Here is a 23513-nt window from a genome sequence, read left to right as displayed (position 1 = left end):
ACATGTTAACTGTGTAGACTTTACGCGTCTTATTATAACAACCGCAACGACTGATTTTCAGAGATAAAATTAGGGTATTTGTGATTGAAAAGGCTCTAACTACTTGTTACACTCGATGCAGGAGCTTGCTTTTAGGTAGTTGTAACAACCAAAAATTATGAAGAATGACCTCTTGTCAAATATGTGGCGGGCCGTAGGTTGCCAAACCCTGTTCTAAACCAAACAAGCATGGCATTACTCGTGTAAGAATATATACACTACTGAAATTACTCTTTCCAATATCATATTTACCAAAATAAAGGAAATTTAAAGGAAGGTGAAATTTTTGAAATAACTAAAGCTGGACGATTGAAAAGATCGCTATAGATATGTAAGCAGTTCCGGGGATACCAAGATCTTAAAAATAAATTTGTCACTTTTTCGCAGGCTGTTTATTCTAATGATCTATTCATTTCAAAAATCAAGTAAATTTTATGCTTGATAATTGCAAATTAGAACTCTACTTTTGCGGATTAGTAGGATTGTTAACATTACAATAACCTCACACAACTTTTCTTCCAAATTCACACTTAACTTAAGACCATTTTTTTCTAATTAATTTGTACCGTATATCTACTAGATAAACTGGTATTTTCTATTTGCATTTTATTTTTTTGAGCAAATGGCTTCGATCCGTCTATGCTTCCCTTTCTAGTTGCTCCTATTGTTACTTTGATGCCAACCTCTGGTAGATGCCAGAGGCCTCGAACCCCTTCTTTCTTTTTTCGCAACAAACTGTAACACACGACACACCGTCTATGCAATTACGGGCGGCAATTTCTATTACGCTTTTGACCGATGACCTTTCCACCACCCGTTCCTCGGTGGTATACCGCTGAAAACAGGTGGGGTAAAAAAAGCGAACAAGATATAACGGTGAAAGGCGAACGATACGAAACACGCGGAAATGCATCAAGAAGAGGAACGTTACACAAAAAATTTTGAAGACTAATGGGCGCTTTCGATTTGATGTTATTTAAAGTTAATAGATGTTACAGACTGGTTCCGGATTCGGCCAGTTTCACCCAGTTTTTGCGATTGTCCAGGCAACCGGCTAGCATGGGCTGCAGGCCAGTAGAAGTCGCTACAAGAGCCTGTAACGAAAAATACGTGTTTTTAGCTATTCTTTGGTTTTAACCTTGTGAGAGTGTTTTATAACAGGGGTCGGCAACCTTTTTTGCACTGCGGACCGGTTTAAAACTGAAATTTTGTCGCGGACCGGCCTTGAAAAAAACAAATGTTCTGTAAAGGAAATTTATAACAACTTTTTTCAATGTCCAAATTAAAATGCATCCGTTTTTTCGAAAATTTTCTGTCTGAACATCAACATTGTTTATAAACATTGTTTGCATGATTTAATTCTATTGCACTTTATATGAGCACGCTTGAACATAAAAAAAACGCTATATATTTCCCGTTTTCGATATATTCTACGTACGAGGAGTTCGATTTTACAATAAAAAAATCGGGTTTTGATCAAAATGTCATCTGGAACCCTGCTACGGACCGGTAATGAACTCCTCGCGGACCGGTACCGGTCCGTGGACCGGCGATTGCCGACCACTGTTTTATAAGACTATACGGCCTGCAGTTGTACAATAGGATAGAATGTTGATCAACGGAAGGAAAGTTACCAATATATGCTTCTTTGTTTGAATTTACCACAATATGTATCGTATTAAAATCGTTGTTTTATTCATTCGTCCTTATTTATGGCGGCACATAGATGGTAGTTACATCACTTTTGGAATTGCACTAAATTTTGGGATATGTGCTAATAACGAAAACTGTTTCTGAAGGCTATTGGTTGGTGACTAGAAAACATGCGACATACTGCATCAGACTTCCAAGAAACTCAAAACTATTCTCCTGCCGAAACGGATTTTTTTAGACAAATAGCGTTGGAATACGGCCGTGTCGAATTATTAACCTCAGCCAGGGTGGATTTAACCATTAAGAAAAATAAGCACGAGTTTAGGGCACAGAGAGATGGGGGGCACTACAGAATTTTCGATAGCTCAATTGCCAATGTTGCCTCAGTGTTTAATGAAATAATTCGAGTTGGTCAGACAACTCAAACCTCAATATTGAACCGATTGAAATAAATTTGTGCTTATTTTTCGTTCTCAAGTATCATCTTAAACCTCTGTATATTTTCAATGAATAATATTGTGTGGTTTATCGTGAATATATTTTGAATGACACATATAGGGCACCAGAGTCCTAAGTGCTTATAGGTACTCTAAAAAACATGGTCCGTCCCTGTTCCCACCTTGTACAACGGCAGGCAGATGCTGTCGATGAAGCCGACTTGCATGTTGGGCAGCTTGTGTTTCAGCTTTCTGTTCATCATGTCGATCGGCTCCTGACGCAGTCGATTCTTCTCGATGTCGCCTTGCTCGAAAAACTCCTCAGCAACCTGTTCGGCGACCTGGCGAAGCGGCACATTCGCGATCGGGCTCTTGCTTAAGCGTGCTGAACGCACCCCGTTTTAATACCAAACGCAACGAAGCATTCTAATGGCTTCAGATTATCCAATAGTTTAACTCAAAGCTTAACCGTATACCCTTTGGTTAATGTTCGTATTTACGTCAGCTAATTAGAAAGCTATACGAGTTTATAAATTTACTGACTAAATAGTTTCGTCTCTTATTAATACACCAAATCGGCTTGTCCTGGTTGGATTTATTCTCAGGTTTTCTTGTGAGCAAATTACCCAGCGTGATTGTATTTTTTAGTTCGGTAAATGCACTTGTTAATACTTTATTCTACTCTACTTGCAGTACCCTGCATGCATCAAACGCACAATGCACATATACAGGCGCATGCACAGGCACACACACACACACACGCGCGCACACGCATCGAAGCTATAGCGGTATGTATTATGATTGCGAGCGGTTTCATGCAGGTATCAACAAGAAAATGTGCTGCATACTACTAACTGCCATGATCACAACCCTCTACCCCCTAAAGAGTGACGGACAGTGAGATCAGCGCTGGACTGCAAATATCAGTACAGTAAAAAAACACTCCACGATCGGTTGTTCGAAAAGTAGCAAGAAAATATTTGGTGAAGGTGTGGGCCAGTGGTTCCCAATCGGGGTTCCATTTCTTATCCTTAGGGGTGCCGATAGATATTTAGTAATATTTCAGAACATGATTTTTTCAATTGGTAGTCCTCTTACAACTCTCTGTGTGAGATTAGAGTACCATAAGCTAAGTTATACTTCCCTACATGTTTTGTAGAATTGATGTGTGTTGTTCCAGTTCCGATTTTTGTGACATTGTAGTGAATTACGAAAATTTTGATAGGGTTGGAATAATCTATTTATTGTTTCTGGGGGGTGCTAAGGTTGGGAACCACTGGTGTAGGTGGTATGTTGTACTAAACTAACAGTGAACAATGTCCAAAATATTGTGCCACGTCGTTGCAAAATGGCAATTCGTATTCTTTTTTTTCTTGTTGTATAAGCATGACTCGTAACCAACCGTGCTTACTCTAAAGTGTATTATGATTAATCAAATTACCTTTTGGCAAATACCCTACTGTCCGCCACTCTCCATGGTTACATTTAAACTTAAATATTTTATCAGTTGGATTTCTAATATACGCGTTTTAAAATTTGTTTGTAGTTTCACAATATATTGCGCTTTCACAAAGTAATCTAGAAAAGATTTGTCGTTAGCACAATGGAATATTCCATTCTATACGAATCGATAGGTTGGTCAAAAAATAAAAATCTTTGCCTACGAACGGAAATTACTGCCGATCGAGACTATATACTAACAACAGAAAACGGCAAAATAAGTAATGTTATATTCTCGCAGTTATTAGAATACGGTGATCGCTGTGAAACGTTAAGGGTGGTAGAGTTGGTAAAAACCAGAGATGTTTAAAGTCTGATGTCATATTGTGATAGTAATGGGGTATCAGTCGTATGATTTCTATTAAAATAATTGAAATTTCTCACACCAAACCAATTTTAAACCTTTGCAAGTTGAAGTTTGCCTATTTTAGTACAGTATCGACGTCATTTGGTATCCGATCGGACGGTTGACCTTTCGCAAAAAAAAACACCAGGTGGTGGTTTCCGATTCAAAACAGGAGGGATTGGACATCTCTCGTAACTTTGGACATCTCTAGTAACCATTTTTAATAGAATTGTGGACGAATTCACGAGCGATGACCGTATTCTATTTTCGCGGCGGTATAGATCAATAACAAAACGAGTTTAATAGGTACCTTTAGTTCGATGAGCCACGGCTTTGTAATGGCTGACACATCAGTGGCCGTCATAACCATGCCCCTGCGTTGGACAAGTATCTTATAATAACGAAGCTGTTTAACCATGCGAAACCGACGCAAGTATGGTTTGGCCAAAATATATATATTTTACTTATATTACAACCAAAAAAAGTTGCTTATATATCGCATAACTGTTTACGAAACAGATTAATAAGTCAGTTTTATCTCACATAGAGCTATTGTTACCTTAATTAAAATATATTGGATTTCATTTTTTTTTTAAATCATGTATTTGAAAATACAGCAATTTTATGTTTCAGTCTGACAAATAAAATAGCCTTTATAAGCGTGGCTGGCACTTTTGGCTGTACCTAATTTAAATGCCTGATGTTGCAGTAAAAGTGTAAAACAGTTTGATTTTTGTCTCAAAGCAGGTAAGGTAAAATTAATTTATATTTATTTATTGTCAAAAAAATATCAAATGAAAAAAACAAAATAAGTTTTCCATGTTTGCCGAGTATTAAAACAAATGTGACCAATATACTGCAATACATTAAAACAATCTCAGTTACTGTGCCTTTTGCTATTTTCAAGCGTTAAAAGTGTACAATTTTGCACATTGAAAATTATGACAGGTTGGTAAGTAGAATTTTGACAAAAATATCAAAATGGGTCGATATTGAGTCTAATTGGTGCCTAATAATGCCACAAATCCGTTTTAGGGCCTGACGGTATTGCAAAAGCTCACCCAGCCAAGTTACAGCCACCACAGATTAAAAAATTATCAACTTTACTTCTGGTAGGTTAGTTATTAACAATATACACCGTAATTTATTGTGGAAGAGTGGTCAAACTCATGAAAAAACTGTATAGCAACTCCTTTAGGCATATATGTGACGACGGTTCGTTTTCTTACCTTTTTCCAATAAGGGCCACAGTTCAGTTTCGAAAGGACTTTTACAATGGAATACAAAAAAAGTCTAATTCGATATTTAATCTGGCAATATGATTGCACGTCAAACGCAGATTTACGAGCGAAAACAATTGGTAACTTTACGATGATGATGATGAGAAATTATAGGCATTACTTTTATGGCTACTGCCATGTTGCTGCTATGCGTATGTAGCAGGTAACGCAAGTATGCGGCGTATGAGATTTTTTCAAAGCCAACCGCTTACAGCTTATTATATCGCAATGATAATAAGCATAAGGATGAAGCGAGGTAGTTGAACAGTGGTGAAAACTGAATCGCAACACGCATGACGCGATGGGATGACCGGCGATTTGTTTCCTACGTGTGTTCGCTCCTTTGGCAAAGAACGCCTAAACTCATCCAAAAATAGGAGAAAACGCATACGAACACTATCGTTATGAGAACGCGACATGATAAGACCTCACTTTAAGTTTATACCCAAACAAAATTACATTTCAAGCGAAAAACTATCCACAAATTTGGCGGTGGTATAAAGAATACGAAAGCATACTGGGTTAAACAAATTTAGAAATCGGTTCAAAAAAAATGTATATAACCGTATTAAACAAAGTTGAAAAATTTACTATCTACAGTTACTAAATTTTCATAAACCAAATCGCATTTATGTTTTCAACTAAAAGAACAATCCTGAATTTTCTGGTATTATTTCAGAGCTAGCATTCTCATAGACTTCTCAGGGTCCTGGTTCGTATTTTAGCAAACTATATAGAGACGATACACATGCCGACGCGTGCCGTGTGCTTCGACGAGGGGGTAGAGGGTGCAAAAACACGAATGCGTGTGACAATGCGTGCGTGCGGGCACGAGGAAAAAATTATAGGGCGCTCTAAAGTGCAAAGTCGCGGCACAATATACAGCATCACTCTGCTTGAATGAAACACAAAACAGACAGGTGAGAGAGATAGAGAGAGCTACCTTTTTCTGAACGTTCCAAGGCCTTGTGATGCCGGCGATATCACACCCGGTTATAACAACGCTCCTGGTGCCGCAAAACACAGTGTTTAGATTTTCAGACAGATGTATGGCTATTGGTAATGAATTGAAAAGCCAAAAAGGTCGAATAGATCGACATCATCTTGATTAAGACGTTTCGATATGAACTTGTATTATATTTAGCTAATGTGACTGAGAAGCAACACAAGCATCACTTATAAAAGAAAAAATAGAAATAATGATCCAACTATAGAAACGCAGACTGATAACAATTTCGTCCCACCTTTATAAATGATTCTTGTTTTGCTTCTTAGTCACATTAACTGAAGATGACAAAACTCGTATGGAAATGTCTCAATCAAGATTATGTCAATCTACTCGACCTTCATGGCTTTGCATTTCATTATCAAGCTACATTACAAATCCGTGCATAGTGCACCCATGTATTGTTATTGGTATATGCAAATGACTTTAGCGGTTAGTAGATAGGCCAGTATGCAAAGCAGGTGGTGAAATTTCCATTTGGCGAAGTTTTGTGTCGAAAGTTGACAGAAAATGACATATTTTAATTTTATTCTTAGAAATGAATAAATCAAAGTGTATGACAACATTTGTAATATGTGTAAAAGCGTTTAAACAAGCTATTCTATTTGTCCATCTAAAATGCCAGACATACTTAGTTCAACATCGTGTTCCAATAATGTTTTAACTCTGGTGGATTTTATTTCTTTTTAATATGAAGAAGGTTTTTTTTTAGCAGAAACGCAACATACGTGAGCCAACGTCGGAAAATAACTAATCACTAATGTAAAAAAATATATTTTGTTCATTAAAACTTTTAAAAACCAAACAATAGTTTGAAAAAACTACCTTCCGACCAGGGGAAGGTGGTATTAGGACACCCCAGAATGTAATAATATAAGGTAAAGATTGTTTTTTAAACATATGTTTGTGGTTTTAAAAATACACTTAATCGTGTTTTTTTTCGAATCAATCTTTCGTTGTGTAACAGATTTGCTCAACCGGGGCGAGAATTTCTAATTTGCCCAAAAAACATTAGAAAGAAGTGCTTAAACAGTGGCTGTTGCAAAATGACAATGTACGCTGACCGTAAGGTTTTTGTAAACAGCCTAAAATCGCATACAGAGGTCCGCATTACTTACGCATTTTACCCTGGTGTCAAATATATGTATATATATTTATATAATGCGCGCGACATAAGTTGCAACATAAGACCAAGTCGCTTTAACGAGATCAAAATAGGAGCTTGTCGTGCCCTCCTACCTCAAAAGATCGCGGTGCTGGTCGTTGGTTTGCCAATCCGGTTTGGCCGACTTGACAACGTCGAAAAAGTTGTTCCTGTTCTTGAAGTAGACCGCCAGGTCGGTGCTGATGATGGCGTGCTGAATGAGCTTGATAACTCGCGCGTAATCGCTCGAGCTCAGGTGGGACAAGATCTCACACCCTTAAAAAACAATTTTTTTTACAATTTTAAACCAAGCCAGGAAGTTGTTTGAGGGCTGGTTTCGAATCATACCACTTTTTGAACAGTAACGAAACGAGTCGTCAAAATTAAAATTGCACGCAACAAATAAATAGGGAGAACAAATATAATAATAATGCTTGACGCACCCTAACCCAAATTATGTTAGCAACATAACCCCTCGGACGAAAATGTGGCATGATATTAAAACAGTGCCTTTGATTTCGGCTTTGGTTAACGGTTTGGTGCGATGTTTGAAAGAAACCAACCGGTGTACAGTTTATTACTTTTTATTTTTACCCCTGTTTTTCATTCATGTCCAATTGGCATTAAACCACAACTTAGCCTACACGTTTAACAAAGGATTTTTGGTCTACCGTCGATATCTGGCAACGCCCAAGACACATACATTTTAAGTCAAACTGCACCTGCCGAAAAGCAGGTTGGAACTTTATGCCTTATCTACCATCTAAACCGCAATTCCGACGTGCCTTGATTCAGTCCAAGGACGCTGACTGCTTTCAGGCGACTAGTCAACATCTCGGCAATGTGAGGACAAATCAACAGACCTGAGCGCAAATGTGCCTCGGGCAATTCTTGTTTCTTGTAAATGATGCAGACGTATTGGGAAGGCGTTTGCGACGCAGAATGCTGTTCGCTTGTCATCATACGAGGCGTTGTGATTTTGAGTTTCAGGCTCAGGCTGCATTGTATGGTGAGCAGTGGTAGCCCCGTTCAGAACATTGTGTAACTTGTGATGCGATGCATTACACAAAATTTTGTGTGCGTTTATGTTAAGGCCGCAGTGAAGTACTACCAAGTTAACCAAGAAAAGTTTAGAAAGCGTTAACCCAGTTTCGCTAGCTTTACCTTAGTTTGTTGTATCTATCATAAAGGTCACATTTTTCATTCAGTTGCTGGACAAACCACACTTTTACTGTTAAAGGTGTTTGATCAGTTTACAAATAAAACAGTATGCCATTAAATAATAGAGTGGTTCTCAACCAAACATGGATAGGGATCATGGTATACCTTTTAGTTTAAGGGCTGTTAGCTGCTGCGCCCTGCCACATATCAGATTCGTTTTATCCTATGTAGGCTATGTCAGCTATTTTCTCGCCACGCTAAAATAGTCTCATTATTTTGATAATTTTTTTGTTGCTTGGTATTGTTTGTATTGTTTGTATTGACACAGACCAAATATTCGTTTTCCCTTAGTCACGTGCAAGCATCGTTTTAGGGGATTTTATTGCAAATGTCATTTGTTAAAATTACTGTGTATTTGTACTGTTTTTTGTTGTTGCTTGGTCATCAAATGACAAAGTTGTAAGTTTAAACAGAAGAATCTCGCGATCTGCAAAACATTGCACCATGCGAGATGATATATCCATTTGCAAACAGTACAAATGCAAACAGTAAGACTGTGGTTGTCAATTTGTTAGCACAATTTTTAACAGTGTTACCCTCTCTGTGTTGTAGGGGGTCATAAGGCTTGTTATAGCCATGGAAAAGTGCAATGCGGGTTTCATTTGCAAGTGTAAGGGTTGCTGTGCTTCTGACCGCACTCTTCTGGATGGCGGCGCTACTGAGACTGCATAAGAAGGTGATTAAGGAGCACAGACAGACCGACGCCGTCGCAGTGGTAAGATTTAGGTGGACTGTTAGAATTCGAGTTATCTCTATAGAATTAATGCAGAGCAGAACAAATCGCACTGGATTAAAAAGCCACTTGTCTAAATAAAAATGGCAACTTACAGTGCTTGATTATTATTTAAACCAGAGGTCAAACTGGGGTCCGTAAGATTGTTTAAAGGGGCCGCACAACGTCTCTTATCTTATAGGTTGAAAACTATATTAGTCGCGGAAATATTTTTCTTAAAAAAATATTTTTTTTTTCAAAATACTTCTTTTGGTAGCTTGTGTACAGTAAGTATAGAGTATTAGTACTGAACTAAAGGTTAGAAGAATTGTAGTCGCGTGAATTTTAATTTTCGCAGTTTTAAGCATTAAAGGGTTCCGTCATTGTTTCAAGGAAGCATTTAGGAACCAATAATTTAAACTATCCCGTACTACGCAATCACGGACTGGTGTAATATATTCTTGAAACTTTTAAGCCCCCGCCAAATTTAGTGCAGTCTTGCTGGTTTGATACGTTTGTTAAATATATGCATTATTCTGTTAGTTTTAGTTAAAACGTATTTCTAGGAACGAATAACGCAGCGGGGTAGATTGCTCTTTTGCGGAAAACAACGGTTACGGATCGACGGCGATCGACGATGCGTGAAGCGTTATGATTGGTTGCTGGAAAATTGGAAACTGGACCCTTGCCTTTCGCAACTGAAAAGCGCTCACAACGACAGCACCACACTGGGTAGAACTAATACCTAACAACTAAAATAATATACTGAATATATCGTTTATACAAAAGTAAAATCTTGCCCGTGTAAAATGATATACTGAATATATATTTTATCCTAAAGTGAAAGACTTGTCCATGTAAAATTATATACTGAATAAACCTTTTATAGAAAATTAAAACCTTGCCTATGTAAAATGATATACTAAATATATCTATTATTCAAAAGATAAAGTCTTGCCTATGATAAACCTAAAATGTCAACAGCTTCAAGTTTATTGATTATCTTCAGTCATTCACAACTGAAAGTGATTTCTGTGTAGCCCATAAACTCCTGTCAGTACAATAGCGATAAAATCCTGCTTTGTTGCCACAAATATTTCTCTCGCTTTTGCAAATCAAGCTGAAACCTACTGCATTAGATATCGACTGCTACATCTACCGACATGTTGTGTACGTTGAGAGAAGTTGCCCTGAACCGCGTGATGCTGCTTTCGTGTTCGCCGGAACTCTTCTCCCGAAGTCCCGCGCTCTTGATATTATTCCTCGAGCAGGCTCCGGTAGAGATTTTAAAGATTTGCTGAACAGACTTGACGAATGTGGAGAGGTAAACCATGTATACTTTGTACATTAACTGTTATACCCAACTTCTTAACCTTCTACCTTTAGGTTTGTGAGTGGATTTCTAAACGCGTGAAACGAATGGAAGAGAAGTGGACCAGCAGCGCCCTTCAGCTTGCCAAGATTAAGCGTCACGAGCCAAGCGACAAACGACAAGGTGTGTCGCGCGACAACGACAGCTCGACAGCAACTAGACGCGTCAAACTCAGTGTTCTTCTGCACATGGGCCTCCTTACAAAAGAGATTGGGCTTAACTTTGGCCTGGCTGCTTTTCATGGTGGGCCACTCGGCGAACTGGTTCAGTGGGCCGACTTGGCTTCAAGCCTGCACGCCCTGGGTCATGACGTCACCCTTTCTTGGTCCCCCGAACGATTAGAACAAGTTTTAAAGCACAAAACGTCCGTATGTCAATCGGCAAGACGATACGATTTTGTTTTTACCGATATTATTGGCCTCCAGCAGGTAAATACAAATGTAACTGTTTCGTGCGAATTTCTCGTCAAATTAAACATATAGTTTTGTTTAACCCTTTTAAGGCACCTAATTTTAGGCGGGGATGATCAATTTACAAACGATGTTTTTTTACAAAGATTCAAGACCAACTTGGTTCGTTGTACCTTTACCGATGTGTGATTCGTATTTTGGACGTTTATGGAACCGAGCCGGAGTTCAATCACCCGCTGTTCAGCCCGCAAAGATCGAACAACCGCAGATGGGGAGGTACCTTAACTTATATTAGTACACACCTTGTCCAATTGTCTTGGAGCTTCTATATTCGCTCGTAAAAGTATTGGACGCTTTATGCATGTAAGTATATTGATTGCACTGATAAGACTGCAAACTCTAAATTGCAATGATAAAATGGCGAATAGTTAAATATTGTCCAAATATATTAATTGCGGGTAGACAATTTATATGACGACCTGTTCGGATTGCTGTATATCCACCCTTTTTCAGTTCCTAAATGGTATAGGAAGTCAAAGCGATACTTGGGAATTAAATTGGCCAAAGACGTATTCCTTACTCGGGACTCGGACTCGAGTTTATTTTTTTCTGCCGGAGAAGGATTTTAACCGACGACTCCGTGTTCCTGGTTATTAATTTAAAAAGTATTGTACCTTTACAGAAATAAAAAGTTCAATTAACGTGTCGAACACGCATTATAAAGTGTAACATATTCGGGGTCACACCACGCCTCAAATAATTTCGAGTAGGCAGTAATCTATTTTCAAGACATGTAATAGTGACCATGTGGAATTTGCATGTAGGTAGAGGATTGGATCCTGGTCAGTTCCTCACTCACTTTCCGCATTCTCCGGACAACTCGTTCCTTGGTTTCGTTGTAGAGAAAGCAATGGCGACGGACATCCCAAATTCAACCAAGTAAGTATATCCCAACTCATTGTACAGTTGGAAATTTGAACTGTGTTTCTTTTTTTTTAATTCAACTCACGCGCTCATTATGCAAAAAAACAATAAACAATAAAACTCAAAAGTTTAAAAACCAGTTTTTAAAAAATCAATCATTCCAATTAAGGAACTGCCTTTGCCAGTATGGGAGAAATATATATTCCTGTTTTCTGATTTTATTCTGATTTTTAAACTTTGAGCTTTATTGTTTATTTACGCGTCAGCGGAACAGTGATCGACAAGCAGAAACCTGCTGCCAATGGTTTTGCATAAAGATACGCCCTTCTATATATTTTTGCAAAAAAAATCAGTAACAGCAAGATTTTAGTTGTTTCGTAGGTTAAATACCTCTTTAAAAAAAGAAAATAAAAAGCGAGCACATTAACAATAACATAAGAGGCTCAACACGTACAACCAGGCAAGTGTTTTTAAATGTATTTAAGTAAATAAACCAAACGTGATTATGTGTATACCGTCAAAACTCAACGTATTATACTATTGGTACTTTTTGTCAGCGGCCCTGCTTTTACGTTGTATTATTGGTGCAAGTTTTTTGTTTCCTTTAAAGCATGAAATTAGCATGCATAATAAGACATTAAGTTCACAATACACCGCTTTCCGTAATCAATCCGACATGTGTGTTCCAGGAAGATAGCATTGATTTATGGCAAAAGAAAACGGATCTTCAAAGGGCGAAACAAACTGCGATTTCTTCAGACCTTAAGCGAAAACTTTGACGAAGTTCATGCCACGGTTCGGGAAGACGACAAGGTTTGTTGGATATTCATCTAATTCTAAAACAATGTTCAGAAAGATGCGACCAACTATGATCAACACTTTGGCTTGGCGATGAAAAAGAAAGGTTGAAATACAATCAAAAAGCGTTAGCTTACCTATATCTTTTCTTTTTTCTATAGGATTACAAGCCACACCACGAATACTTAAAGTTACATTTCAACCTCATTTAAGTTCATTTTAGCAGCTCGGTATCATCCAAAACCACTTAGAAAAATGTCCGGCTGAGGTCAAACTACAGTGCCACATATTGTCCCACTACAACATAATTTCACAAAACCTCTTTAGGATGAAGATAACTCAGATATGCCCGATTTCGTCATCAATCATAGTCGTCTTCATCAAACCGAGTTCCTCGACCTTCTGAGACGGTCGACCGTGTACGTTGGCCTGGGGTTGCCGGTGGAAGGACCAGCCGCTTTAGAAGCCCTGGCCCAGGGGGCCGTGTTTCTAAATCCCCGTTTCAACCCCCCGCGTTTCGTCGGTAAAGATAAACCGACCAATCGCCGACTGACGTCACAAAATCCGTACGCAGAAAATAGCATCGGTGAGCAGTGAGTTGCGTAAATGCATAGGTTTATTATGGGTTTGGACAAAGCTTTTGAATTGTTTAAGTTGTGATAAAAGTTTTAACATCGAATAGTTGCGGAAAGATCGAAATTATTGTTATATTATGCATTATTTAAGCAAGCTTTCCTGTATGGGAGTAACACCTGTTGTAATTTTACTGACCAAGGACAACGTGAAAACATCATGTAAAACATTTCGTTAAACAGTAAAAGATAAAGGCATGGAATATATACTAAAACACTTCTTTAGTTTAGACCAGTTTTATAAACGGACTTCCTGGTCTTCTGAATTACCTAAATAATATTTTACTGCAATCAACAACCTACCTTTTTTCAAGGCCCGCCTTTCGTGTTTACTGTGAACATTGGCAATCTCACCCAAGTGAACGAAACCCTGAAGCAAATACGCAATTCCAAAAGGCCCCGCCCTTACGTTACCTATGAGTTTACGCACGAAGGATTCTTGGAGGTGAATTTGTGAATGCGTCTGTAATTCTAATTACAACATGTAACTCAAAAAAACATTTACATGTTTTTTTACAGAGACTGAACTCGTATTTGGAAAACCAGGATTTTTGCACCGAAAGTTTGCGGTCTGTTTCGCTGGCGAGTCAGGTCTTCTGGAAACGGAAAAAAAGAAAATGGCCGCCAGTTTCAGCATTGAAGGTCAGTCTATAAGCCGACGTAACAATAAACAATCTAAAAACGTAATCAAACCTTCGTTAGCCTACTATCTTGCTGCACATTTTAAGATAGCATTTTAAATAATTAGCTTATAGTTTTGATCAAAACAACAATGTCTTTCTTAAAATGTATTTAAAATGTAATTGAATGGATGAATTTTACGTATTTACTTTTTTGCAACTAAGATCATGATTAAATAACATCATCACTGACTGCCATATAAGTGTAATTTGTCAAGAATAAAACACTTAAATGCAATTTATGTTCTTGTCGCTTTATGAGAACAAAACCGTAATTGTAAAGATAATATCTCCAGACAGAACGGCTAGTAGAACGTAACGTATTTTTTTAATGGCGCAGGTACAGCTATCGCATCTGGGCGAATCTTGTTCCGCCGCGTGCGCTAGCCGCAAGATGGTGTGCGAGCGCACTTTTTTCGCGCTAATCAATTCCACAAAAGTGTTGCGAGCAAACGGCGTGGATTGCGCAACCACGACGGTCATTTTTCCCAAACAGCAGCTAATCGAAGCTCGACAAAGCGGCAAACGTGACGTATCTGTGACGTGTCACGCTCCAAGTTACGTCATCAATAGAGGGGAGTGCATCTTTCAGTCGGACGAGCTGCTTTATTCTTGCGCGTGTGTGCCATCGAATGGTGCAAAGCGGGTTTGTCCTTGTCGCGAATTTAAGCACGAGCAAAGTGCTCTGTGCTTGGAATATGAATGAAACCTTATTGCCTTTTTCAATGAGGATATTTTGTCGGCGAGCGATAAAACCGACAATTAATAGGTTACTTATATAGGTCAATACGTAATTAAAAAAAAAAATTACCATTTAAAAAGTGAATAAAAGAAACGGGCAATTTTTTTAGAAAATAAAACCTTCTCCTGATAAGGTAGAAAAATGAAAATAAAAATTTTCAATCAACAAAATATGTACTTCAGTAATTTGCCTTTAGTATATTGATTTGTATTTGAGTTGCAAACCTTATTATTTATTATATACCCACCTAAATAAAGGCAATTCATTTTAGATTAAATTGAATTCTTTATTTCGCGTTTGGTTAACATGGCAATATCATCAAACGAATGTATAAATACAAAAAATAGTGCATTTAGCAAAGAAAAACAATATCTTGAATCAAATAAAGTAAAGCAAACTAAATTTTTTTAAAAACGAAACAATAAACCGCAATTAATCACTGTTTTTTTTAACACTTTGAACCAAGGTAAAATACCAAATGTAAAATTGATTCAGACAGAACGTTCTTACCTTCACTTTGTAGAATCATCATGCACTGGTTGTAGTGGTGATATTCCATCGTTGAGGTGGAGTATAAACGCGCCAGAGGGTGCTCGATCCTAGATGAATAGGATAAATGGAGTGATATTAGTGTGAACATGTTTAGACTCATTTAATGCAGTTTCGTTCTGTTAACGTTGGTGCTTGCTGCAAACTGATTTCAGTCCGCCGATGGCCGCGCATTTTTTCCGAAAAACTAGATGATGATAAATGTATTGAAATGGGATTTACGTCGTTTGATTTAAGGAAAGAATTCATTTTAAAACTTTTCCACTCACAGCAATAAATTGATTCGTTACGATGTATCTGATTCCAGCACAACAAAATACGAGTTCTGTTGGTTTTAAAAATATTTGACCAATGGTGAGCAGTTATATACGTAAAATGCTGAAAGTTATGTCGATGTGCTGTGTAGATAGGAATAATCAACACGTATATGTTTTATTGCACCACCAATTAACAAATTCAAAAAATATACGAAGGTTATATATGTTACCAGAAATTAAACCTTAAAGGAGTAAACACACTTGAAAAAATATTACGTTCTATAAACAGCAGAATACTCTTAGCAAAGCTGGCAATTCGAATATTCGAATCCGGATACTGACGATGCCTTGGTTGCCGCAATTTATATAAATATATATTATATATATTTATATACATATATAAATATATTTTAAGATCTTTTAATAATGTCCGACTTGAATTGCTAGCTTAGCTAGCGTATTCTGGTGTTACTGATCAAGAATTAAGGTCGACATTTACCTTGCAAAGTTTAAGGTGATTCACAATATCACATATTCAGTGCAACACTTCATAATTATAAACTACCAAAATAAAGCATCTGTACACTTTGTCTTTTTAGCTCTGAACTTGGCGCCGAAATTAGTGAAAAAAAATGATAGCTGCCATATTAAAGAAACGATAATGCTTTATGGATTTGGTCTCGTGAAGGCGGAGGCCCCCTATACCTAACACCGCAGAGACTTTCCTCCTTTTTTGGCAACTGCTCCTAGTGAAGACCTTTTATCTGTGAGGGGAAATCACAAGAAATAGTCTTGAAAATCACAAGAAATTATAAATAAATATGGCTATATTTTTTTTTTCTTTATAACCAATTGTTTTTATTCTAAGTATTTTGCCCCAAATTAAAAAAAATCGCGTGAAGGCTACTTGAGCTGCCTTTCGCCCGACACGTTGTACTTACTTACAAAATATCAACTGTAATCAACTTCTTTCCTAAATATAGAGTATCCGCACACTTTGTAACGAAAATGTGTGTGTATATAATCTCGCAATAGCTATTGGCGAGCTGCAGTTGGATACGTTGCAGTTGAATGTACTTACTTTGCCTGAAACGCGTTGTTGGTGCCCCGGTGATCCAGGTCGTGCGACAGGCAGGAAATGAGCAGGGCGAGTTGCTCGTACTCGTTGAAGACGTTCAACAGTCCGCCCAGCTTGAGCATGCAGAAGGCGCTCTGGCACACGTTGAAGGCGTGTCGCCAGTTGTGGTACTTGACCGGGCGGTAGTTGCGCTTCACACTCGCCACCCATCGCCCAATCGTCTGTAACGGCAAAGGTAAAGGCTTTACATGTATGGTTCTTAACTGGGATGCCGCGGCACCCTGGGGTGCTATTTCTAATGCTCAAGGGTGCCAAAAGATATTTGAGAATCTTTAAGAAACTAAATTTTGCTCAACTCTTACAATTTTTTGTAAAGATTAGAGTGAAATAAATCAAATTATACCCTCCTACGTTGTGTAGAGTTGATGTGTGTGTTTTATTGTGACATTCTAGTAAAATACCTGGTGACTTTCTAGTAAAATACCGAAGACGAAACAATCTTGTAGGGGTGCCGCAATCTATTTACTGTTTCTTAAGCGTTCCGCTAGTAATTAAAGGCTGAGAAACACTGTTTTACATTAAGTCTGAAGTTTCAGTTCTTGGACAAGAACGCCATTTCTTGTTGTTGACATTTTTGTATTATTAGTTAAGCATAAAAAATACTTTTTAATGCCTCATTTGTCCAAATAAGATGAAGAACTGATTTTGTCTACACTACCATATAACTTTTATGTTGAGGCAAAATATGATTATGTTGGGGCAAAAATGCGTAGTTAGTAATTTATCCTTATTTATATCAGTATTTTCGGCAGACATGTGCTGTCCAGTTTATCCGTGCAGGTATTTTAGGTGAGAAAAACCTATTCTGTAATGTGTTTCATACACACATGCGTCTGACGGGATAACTCTTCGATATACGCAAGTATGCCAAGCAATTTAGTATATCCAAATCCTTAAAAAAGCATTTTTCCCCTTAAAGTATCTGCCATTGCGCTTTACTGTCCTCACCTCACGGCTTATGTGAAACTTGTCGAGCAGGTTCATGTCTTGGAACATCCGCACGGTGGCGCGCATGGTGTCGAAATCGGACAGCGACGCGTCATCAAACTCGTACTTGAGGAGGCCCAGCGCTTTGGAGGTCGGAAGCTCGCTGCTCTGTATGTTCAATGACAAATTGATATCGCTCTAACACAGGAGTTCTTATTTGTTTTTACTGCAGACCCCCCCCCCAAATTTTTCTTGTCGCGTGGACCACGGTTGGCAAGCAATTTTCAGAGAATTATTCACAAATATTTCAATCCGGCCCTAATGGATCTCGTCAAATTAGTCCTCGTAATCCCAGGAGGTCCACGTACCCCAGTTAAACAACCTCTGCTCTAACTACTCCACAAAAACATAAAATTCGTGAATAATAATCGAAATATTGCCGTTTGGACTTGTTGGTATTCTTTTTGTAGGTTTCTGGCTCTGAAAGGCGATTTAGTTTAAAGTACGTTATGGTGTGAAACAAAAAATAAATAAATAAAACCCTTGTGCGAATGGTAAGAGAAAGCGTCATACAAGCTTTTATTTGTAGCTGATGGTTTTTTCAAAAGGCCGAACATATAGATTATGAGGATTCAATAATTGTGCAATTCCATTTGTTGTGTTTATTTTATGACAGGGCCGACCAACGAAAAAGATCCCCTAAACTGAATGGTATTACCAAGGGCGTTGGCAAATAGGGAGCTAGAACATTAGCCTTTGATTTGAATTCATGACCTCAGCCATGGTGGAGCCGCCGCTTTAACGACTGAGCTTCGCAGAGTCAACGGCTTTATTAGTGCAATGTTTAACTAACATTACACCATAGTCCAGGCGACACCAACACTAACTGTGGGCGTGTTAGCAGTCATAGTTCATATGACGGTATGGCTATCACGGCCATGTCCACAATCGATATACCATACTCACGAATATTTATGAATACGAAAGTGACTTTTTGGCTCGTAAGAGTATTAGCAATATTGTTGTTATTACCTCATTTAGTGACCAAACAGAAGAAACACTTGTTTACAGACCTACATTTATCATTCCATATAAGAGTAAGTAGTAAAAACTAATTCTGTTTTGTCCGAGTCTCTAAAAGATAAACAATAATTTAAAAAAATAACTAATAAACCTCTCAAATGTGTTTTGACCTAAAGATTGGCAAGCCCATAATGGTAAGTTTTTAATAAAAATCTTGAAACACGTTTTATGAGATTTATACACTTACCAACAGCTGAAGGCCTTCTTGTGGTGGGGCAATAGCGTGATAGGACAAAACCTGTAACAAAAATACAAGGAATTGTTAACATATAAGTAGTGACTGAAACAAAGAAAAAAATTGTCAATGGGATAGATTCATGCAAACGGGCTAAAAAACACAAGTATTAACTTGTTGTTTTCATTTTAGGTCGCTTTAAACAATTTACTGGCCGCCTGTCCTTTACCGGTGCCTTAGGCTAATTTTTGTTCTTGTACTGAAAACAAAATATATATAGTTTTGCTAAAAAACAGAAAAAAACACCTAAAATAAACCAAATTAAATAGGATTATATTCAAGAGACACAAAGCAACTGCATTTTTATATATGCTCAAGAGGCTTGGCACTTTTGCTTTGTAATCGTGTATAAAAAAATAAAAAATTATATCTGCCAATGCATCTTACCTATACCAAATATAATATTATCATGAATTTCCTTTTTCTCCACCACGTTGAATGAGAAGGATAGGATAAATTCAAATCAAATGACATAATACTTTAATCGTACCACGTCAAGACTAATCCTGCATTAGTACCGGTAGTCCGAGTCAATTTTTTGAAGAAATTTTCAAGATGCCAAAAGACCACAACAAGTCTTTGGACTGACACAGCGCAGACTTACTTCCAAAATGACTTGCTGCTTGGCGGCCAGCCTCGCCGTTTCCTCGTACATCCTAGTGTTGGAAATGCCGAGGCCGCAAAATATTGTAAAGGCTTCGAGTATCTGCTCGTCGCTTTTGGTGAACGAGGTTCCCAGTCGGTGCTGTTTGTTTACGAGCTGAATTACCCCTAAAAAAATTTTTTTTTGACAAACGAACAGTACATGTCTAAAGTAGGCATTCTTCCTCGAATTTGTACAGCAAGTTAAAATCAATAAAAATAAAAAAGCCATAATATTCGATAAAATCGACATTTCGCAATTTACAGACGTTTCAGCAATAACTCATGCCATCATCAGTCTAAAAATCAAGTGAAGATAAAAGTGATAAAACATAAAAAAAAAAGGAAAAAGGACAAAAAAAATGTTTAAAAAAATGTTTTTATTTTTTGTGTTTTATCGCTTTTATCTTCACTTCATTTTTACACTGATGATGGCATGAGTTATTGCTGAAACGTCTGTAAATTGCGAAATGTCGATTTTATCGAATATTATGGCTTTGATATTTTATTGACATTACTAAAACAAACGTGTATTGTGTTCCAAAGTTAAAATCAGTTTGCATAGCAAATAATCAAACGTAGATATTAACAAACCGTTAGAACAAAAAAAAATGTTGAACAGCTACCTATAACTTGCCGCAAACTGTCCCGAATCGGAACGCAAAGAAGTGAGACAGTTTTCAAACCCAGCTCTTTGTCTTCCTGCAAAAATAAAAAATAAAAATTTTCTAACCATAGTGTCCTGGTATATTTAAACTCAGTATCAGATCCATTTTATGAATTTCAGGCAATACAATAAAATGTAAACATTAAAAAAATGTATGTTATTGTGTACACAGAGTTCAAATTGGAACGTTTTGAACTTTTTTTTGTTCTTTACAATAATCACGAGAAAAACATCAAATGCAAGATTTGAGCATCAGCTTAGCAGTTTATCTTTATAAACATGGATGCCCTTCCAGAACTTAGAGAACGCCAAACATTGCATATATATAGAGCAAAACAATAAAATGCCGAAAGCTTTAAAACAATCGCATTAATTTAGTTTCGCAACTGATTAAAAACGACATTCGGGGAACATACAATAAAATCTACAGCACAACAAAACCTAAAGCAGAAAAATCTACAATACCATAGTATTACGAAATAATGAAGCCAAATTCGCAGTAATATCAGCCACAAGATAAAGAATAAATTGTTTAAACAAAACATTAACCCGTCGGAATTGGTTCTTAATTCTTAGGAATAAGGCCAAAATGGCCAAAAAACACATAAAACTGTATTGAGAGGGTATGAGCGAACTGGGGCCATCGGTTTTAAATCGGCCGATTTGGTACTGACGTTTGAGCGCCCTAGTTGGAACGGCGCCGTTAAGGTTGCACCGGATTATTTGACTCTGTTTGGGGTTAGTGGTGGATAATGGATGGGTTAGAACAGTGGTTCTTAACCCTTTTTCTCCCGCGTCCCTCTTTGGTATTTGCCCTGAGCCTCCCGACCCCTTGGATATTGAATAATTATCATATCAAAATAAATTTGGTAATTTTGGAGTATATATCAGTAAGACAACATGAATATACGAAAGTTGAACCTTAATAAAGAAGTTGAATCCGACCCCCACCCTTCCGATTAAGAACCACCTGGGTTAAAATGGGTCAGGGTTGAAATTTTTAGGGAAGTTAGTGATGTATTTAGGGGTTGGAATTGGGTTTAAGTAAACTGTTTTATAGGCCTATTTCTGAATTCCGACGGATTTGGGATTTATTATGATTTTTAATTTATTACAAAACTTACAACTATTAGGTACTAGTCCTATTTTGGTGTTATTCCCAACTGTGTTTTATTCCGACGTTGCTGTTATTCTTATTTTGATCTTGGCTGAAGTCCGACATTCTATTACAACGTATAAGGTCCGATATACCGGCTTACAGCATTGATACATTGTCGGTGACACGATGTGACAGTTGCCACCGTGCCAAGCGCTACAATTAACTCGACACAAGTGCCGCTTGACCACGACAAATTGCCACATAAGCCAAAAGAATCTGCGGGCAGTAAACTTCGTGTTTTACAAGACGGATTTAGATAAAACTCCACGCGAACATCAAAAATTATAGCAAATGTGACATCCACCTCTTTATAGTGACGCTGGTGTGACGACATAGATTTAAAGCAGTCGGAAAACAAAATTTCGGTTGTAAACAGCGTTATTGGCAGCATCTTGTTGCGGGCACGAATTTAGATTTCGTAAAATATAGATTGGAAATAATTATATAGCGGTATTTGCTACTATTTTGGGATAGGCATTTTAAGCCTCAATGCATCATTTGTTGGGTATTACACTGTGACGTCTTAATGTTGACTTTTATTTTATAAGATTTATTAGCAGGCCGATAATAATTTGTTTAATTGCATAATACAATAAGCGTATTAAATAACATAGCGGTAGAGTATGATAAATAAAAAACTGCCAAAATAACAACGTTTCTTTATCAAAACTGCATTATAAGCAATTAAATTTAAGGTAAGCTTGCCAAACAATATAAACGCTCGTAATTTCGTGGCAGAAACAGCGGACGCAGAAGTCAAAAACAATTCTCCAAAACTTTGGGAATTTAGCGGTTTAAGTGGAACACTCGCGCTTCTGCGTGGGCCCTGTAAATTTCAATTGGACTCACCACAAATTGAAATCTTCCGTCTCGTTCAGCATCCCGTACGTTCACTATCTGCAAGAAATAACATAATATAATCACCACCCGAAGAAATCAGGTGAAGCACAACACACTCGAGGCGCGTATAAGTGGCTCTCTTGTAAACAGTTACAACTTGCACCGTCATTACTTCTGTGCCACTTGTGACATACTTTATTATCGCGCATAGCTACAACGAAAACTTAAAACAAACTCAGAATTGCAATCTCACACACTAAGCTTGTCACAATAGAACACGGCCGCGCATTAGACCACGTACGATTGCCAAAAAATAATAAAAGGGCTGTGTGTAATGTGAAACAACGTAATTCTAATAAAATAAAATTGCGGGTTGCAAATAATTAGAATATTTAATCTGTTTTTTAACCATCGAGTTGTTTAATGCTTTGCTGACACTAATTAACTAATAACCCCCAGCATTACAAGAATTGGCTAACGTGGAATTTTTAGAAAATACAAATAATATGGTGGTATAAAACAATTTTGCAATGTGAAAAATTGAGACGGGAAATAGATTGCGGCATAGTTTCACACGGTTTAGCGATTATTTCATAAAACCATGGGGAAAATAAAAATAGTTGTAAGTATGACGTAAGTAAGAATGCGCGATAATTTACTATAAGGCTTTTTTAAGTTAACACTTTTATTACAGATGAATTATTCCAAACCTAAAAACAAGTGTTTTTTTATATTCAATTCATTATTTGAAGGGGTACGTCGTACAGATGAATCAAAAGGAAATAGATATATTTACCAAAAAAATCGTAAATTTCCGTACGCATACTCGGACCTTGGGTCCACCGATAACTAGTCAACAATATCGACGCCAAACCGGGTTATGTTAACAAACAAATCTCGGTGTACTTTGAGCGGACTTTATTTCAAGAAAATTGCCCGGAACATTAATCACGAAGCGCAAACACGCTGTTTTGTGCACTGCCGACCAAAAGCATATGTGTACAGCCGAAATGGGCACTGTAGCCACTCGAGCCAATCCAAACAAAATGAGTGGCTGACGTCTGCCCATCTTATCATCCCAGAAGCTTCGTGATTGGCTGCGTTTAGCGAGCATCTGGTG

At 37.5% G+C, this 23513-nt stretch overlaps 2 protein-coding genes across 2 annotated transcripts in view; one reads left to right on the top strand and one right to left on the bottom strand.

Annotated features, from left to right (window-relative positions):
* Positions 1-845: 845 nt before the first annotated feature.
* Positions 846-23513, bottom strand: part of LOC146138353 (dual 3',5'-cyclic-AMP and -GMP phosphodiesterase 11-like) — a 41692-nt gene continuing 19024 nt past the window's right edge. Inside the window, exons 10-20 of the mRNA XM_083394829.1 lie at positions 22403-22450; positions 20354-20429; positions 19690-19856; positions 19038-19088; positions 17789-17935; positions 16784-17001; positions 15407-15495; positions 7501-7681; positions 4286-4349; positions 2312-2470; positions 846-1133 (exon numbers count right to left, since the gene is read on the bottom strand). Coding sequence (XP_083250955.1) covers positions 1032-1133; positions 2312-2470; positions 4286-4349; positions 7501-7681; positions 15407-15495; positions 16784-17001; positions 17789-17935; positions 19038-19088; positions 19690-19856; positions 20354-20429; positions 22403-22450 — 1302 coding nt within the window. The 3' untranslated portion in view covers positions 846-1031. The remainder of the gene's footprint in view (positions 1134-2311; positions 2471-4285; positions 4350-7500; positions 7682-15406; positions 15496-16783; positions 17002-17788; positions 17936-19037; positions 19089-19689; positions 19857-20353; positions 20430-22402; positions 22451-23513) is intronic.
* Positions 9190-15700, top strand: LOC146138354 (alpha-1,6-mannosylglycoprotein 6-beta-N-acetylglucosaminyltransferase A-like). The gene is made up of 11 exons (XM_083394830.1): positions 9190-9341; positions 9905-10070; positions 10478-10662; positions 10725-11138; positions 11267-11396; positions 11945-12059; positions 12734-12857; positions 13170-13428; positions 13789-13919; positions 13994-14116; positions 14495-15700. The coding sequence occupies exons 1-11, from the start codon at positions 9216-9218 to the stop codon at positions 14858-14860; spliced, it is 2139 nt and encodes a 712-aa protein (XP_083250956.1). The 5' UTR covers positions 9190-9215; the 3' UTR covers positions 14861-15700.

This window comes from Ascidiella aspersa, chromosome 7 (assembly GCF_963924565.1).
Source record: "Ascidiella aspersa chromosome 7, kaAscAspe10.2, whole genome shotgun sequence".
NCBI classification, from domain to species: domain Eukaryota; kingdom Metazoa; phylum Chordata; class Ascidiacea; order Phlebobranchia; family Ascidiidae; genus Ascidiella; species Ascidiella aspersa.
The sequence above is the reverse complement of the archived record's forward strand: the minus strand, read 5'-3'. Positions and strand labels throughout refer to the sequence as shown.

Bases quoted from the DNA above. Each gene is read 5' to 3' on its own strand.
- LOC146138354 (XM_083394830.1), top strand. From the start codon at position 9,216: ATGCGGGTTTCATTTGCAAGTGTAAGGGTTGCTGTGCTTCTGACCGCA. The intron at 11,397-11,944 runs GTACCTTAACTT...ATTTGCATGTAG, and splicing joins GAACAACCGCAGATGGGGAG to GTAGAGGATTGGATCCTGGT. The intron at 12,060-12,733 runs GTAAGTATATCC...TGTGTGTTCCAG, and splicing joins GACATCCCAAATTCAACCAA to GAAGATAGCATTGATTTATG.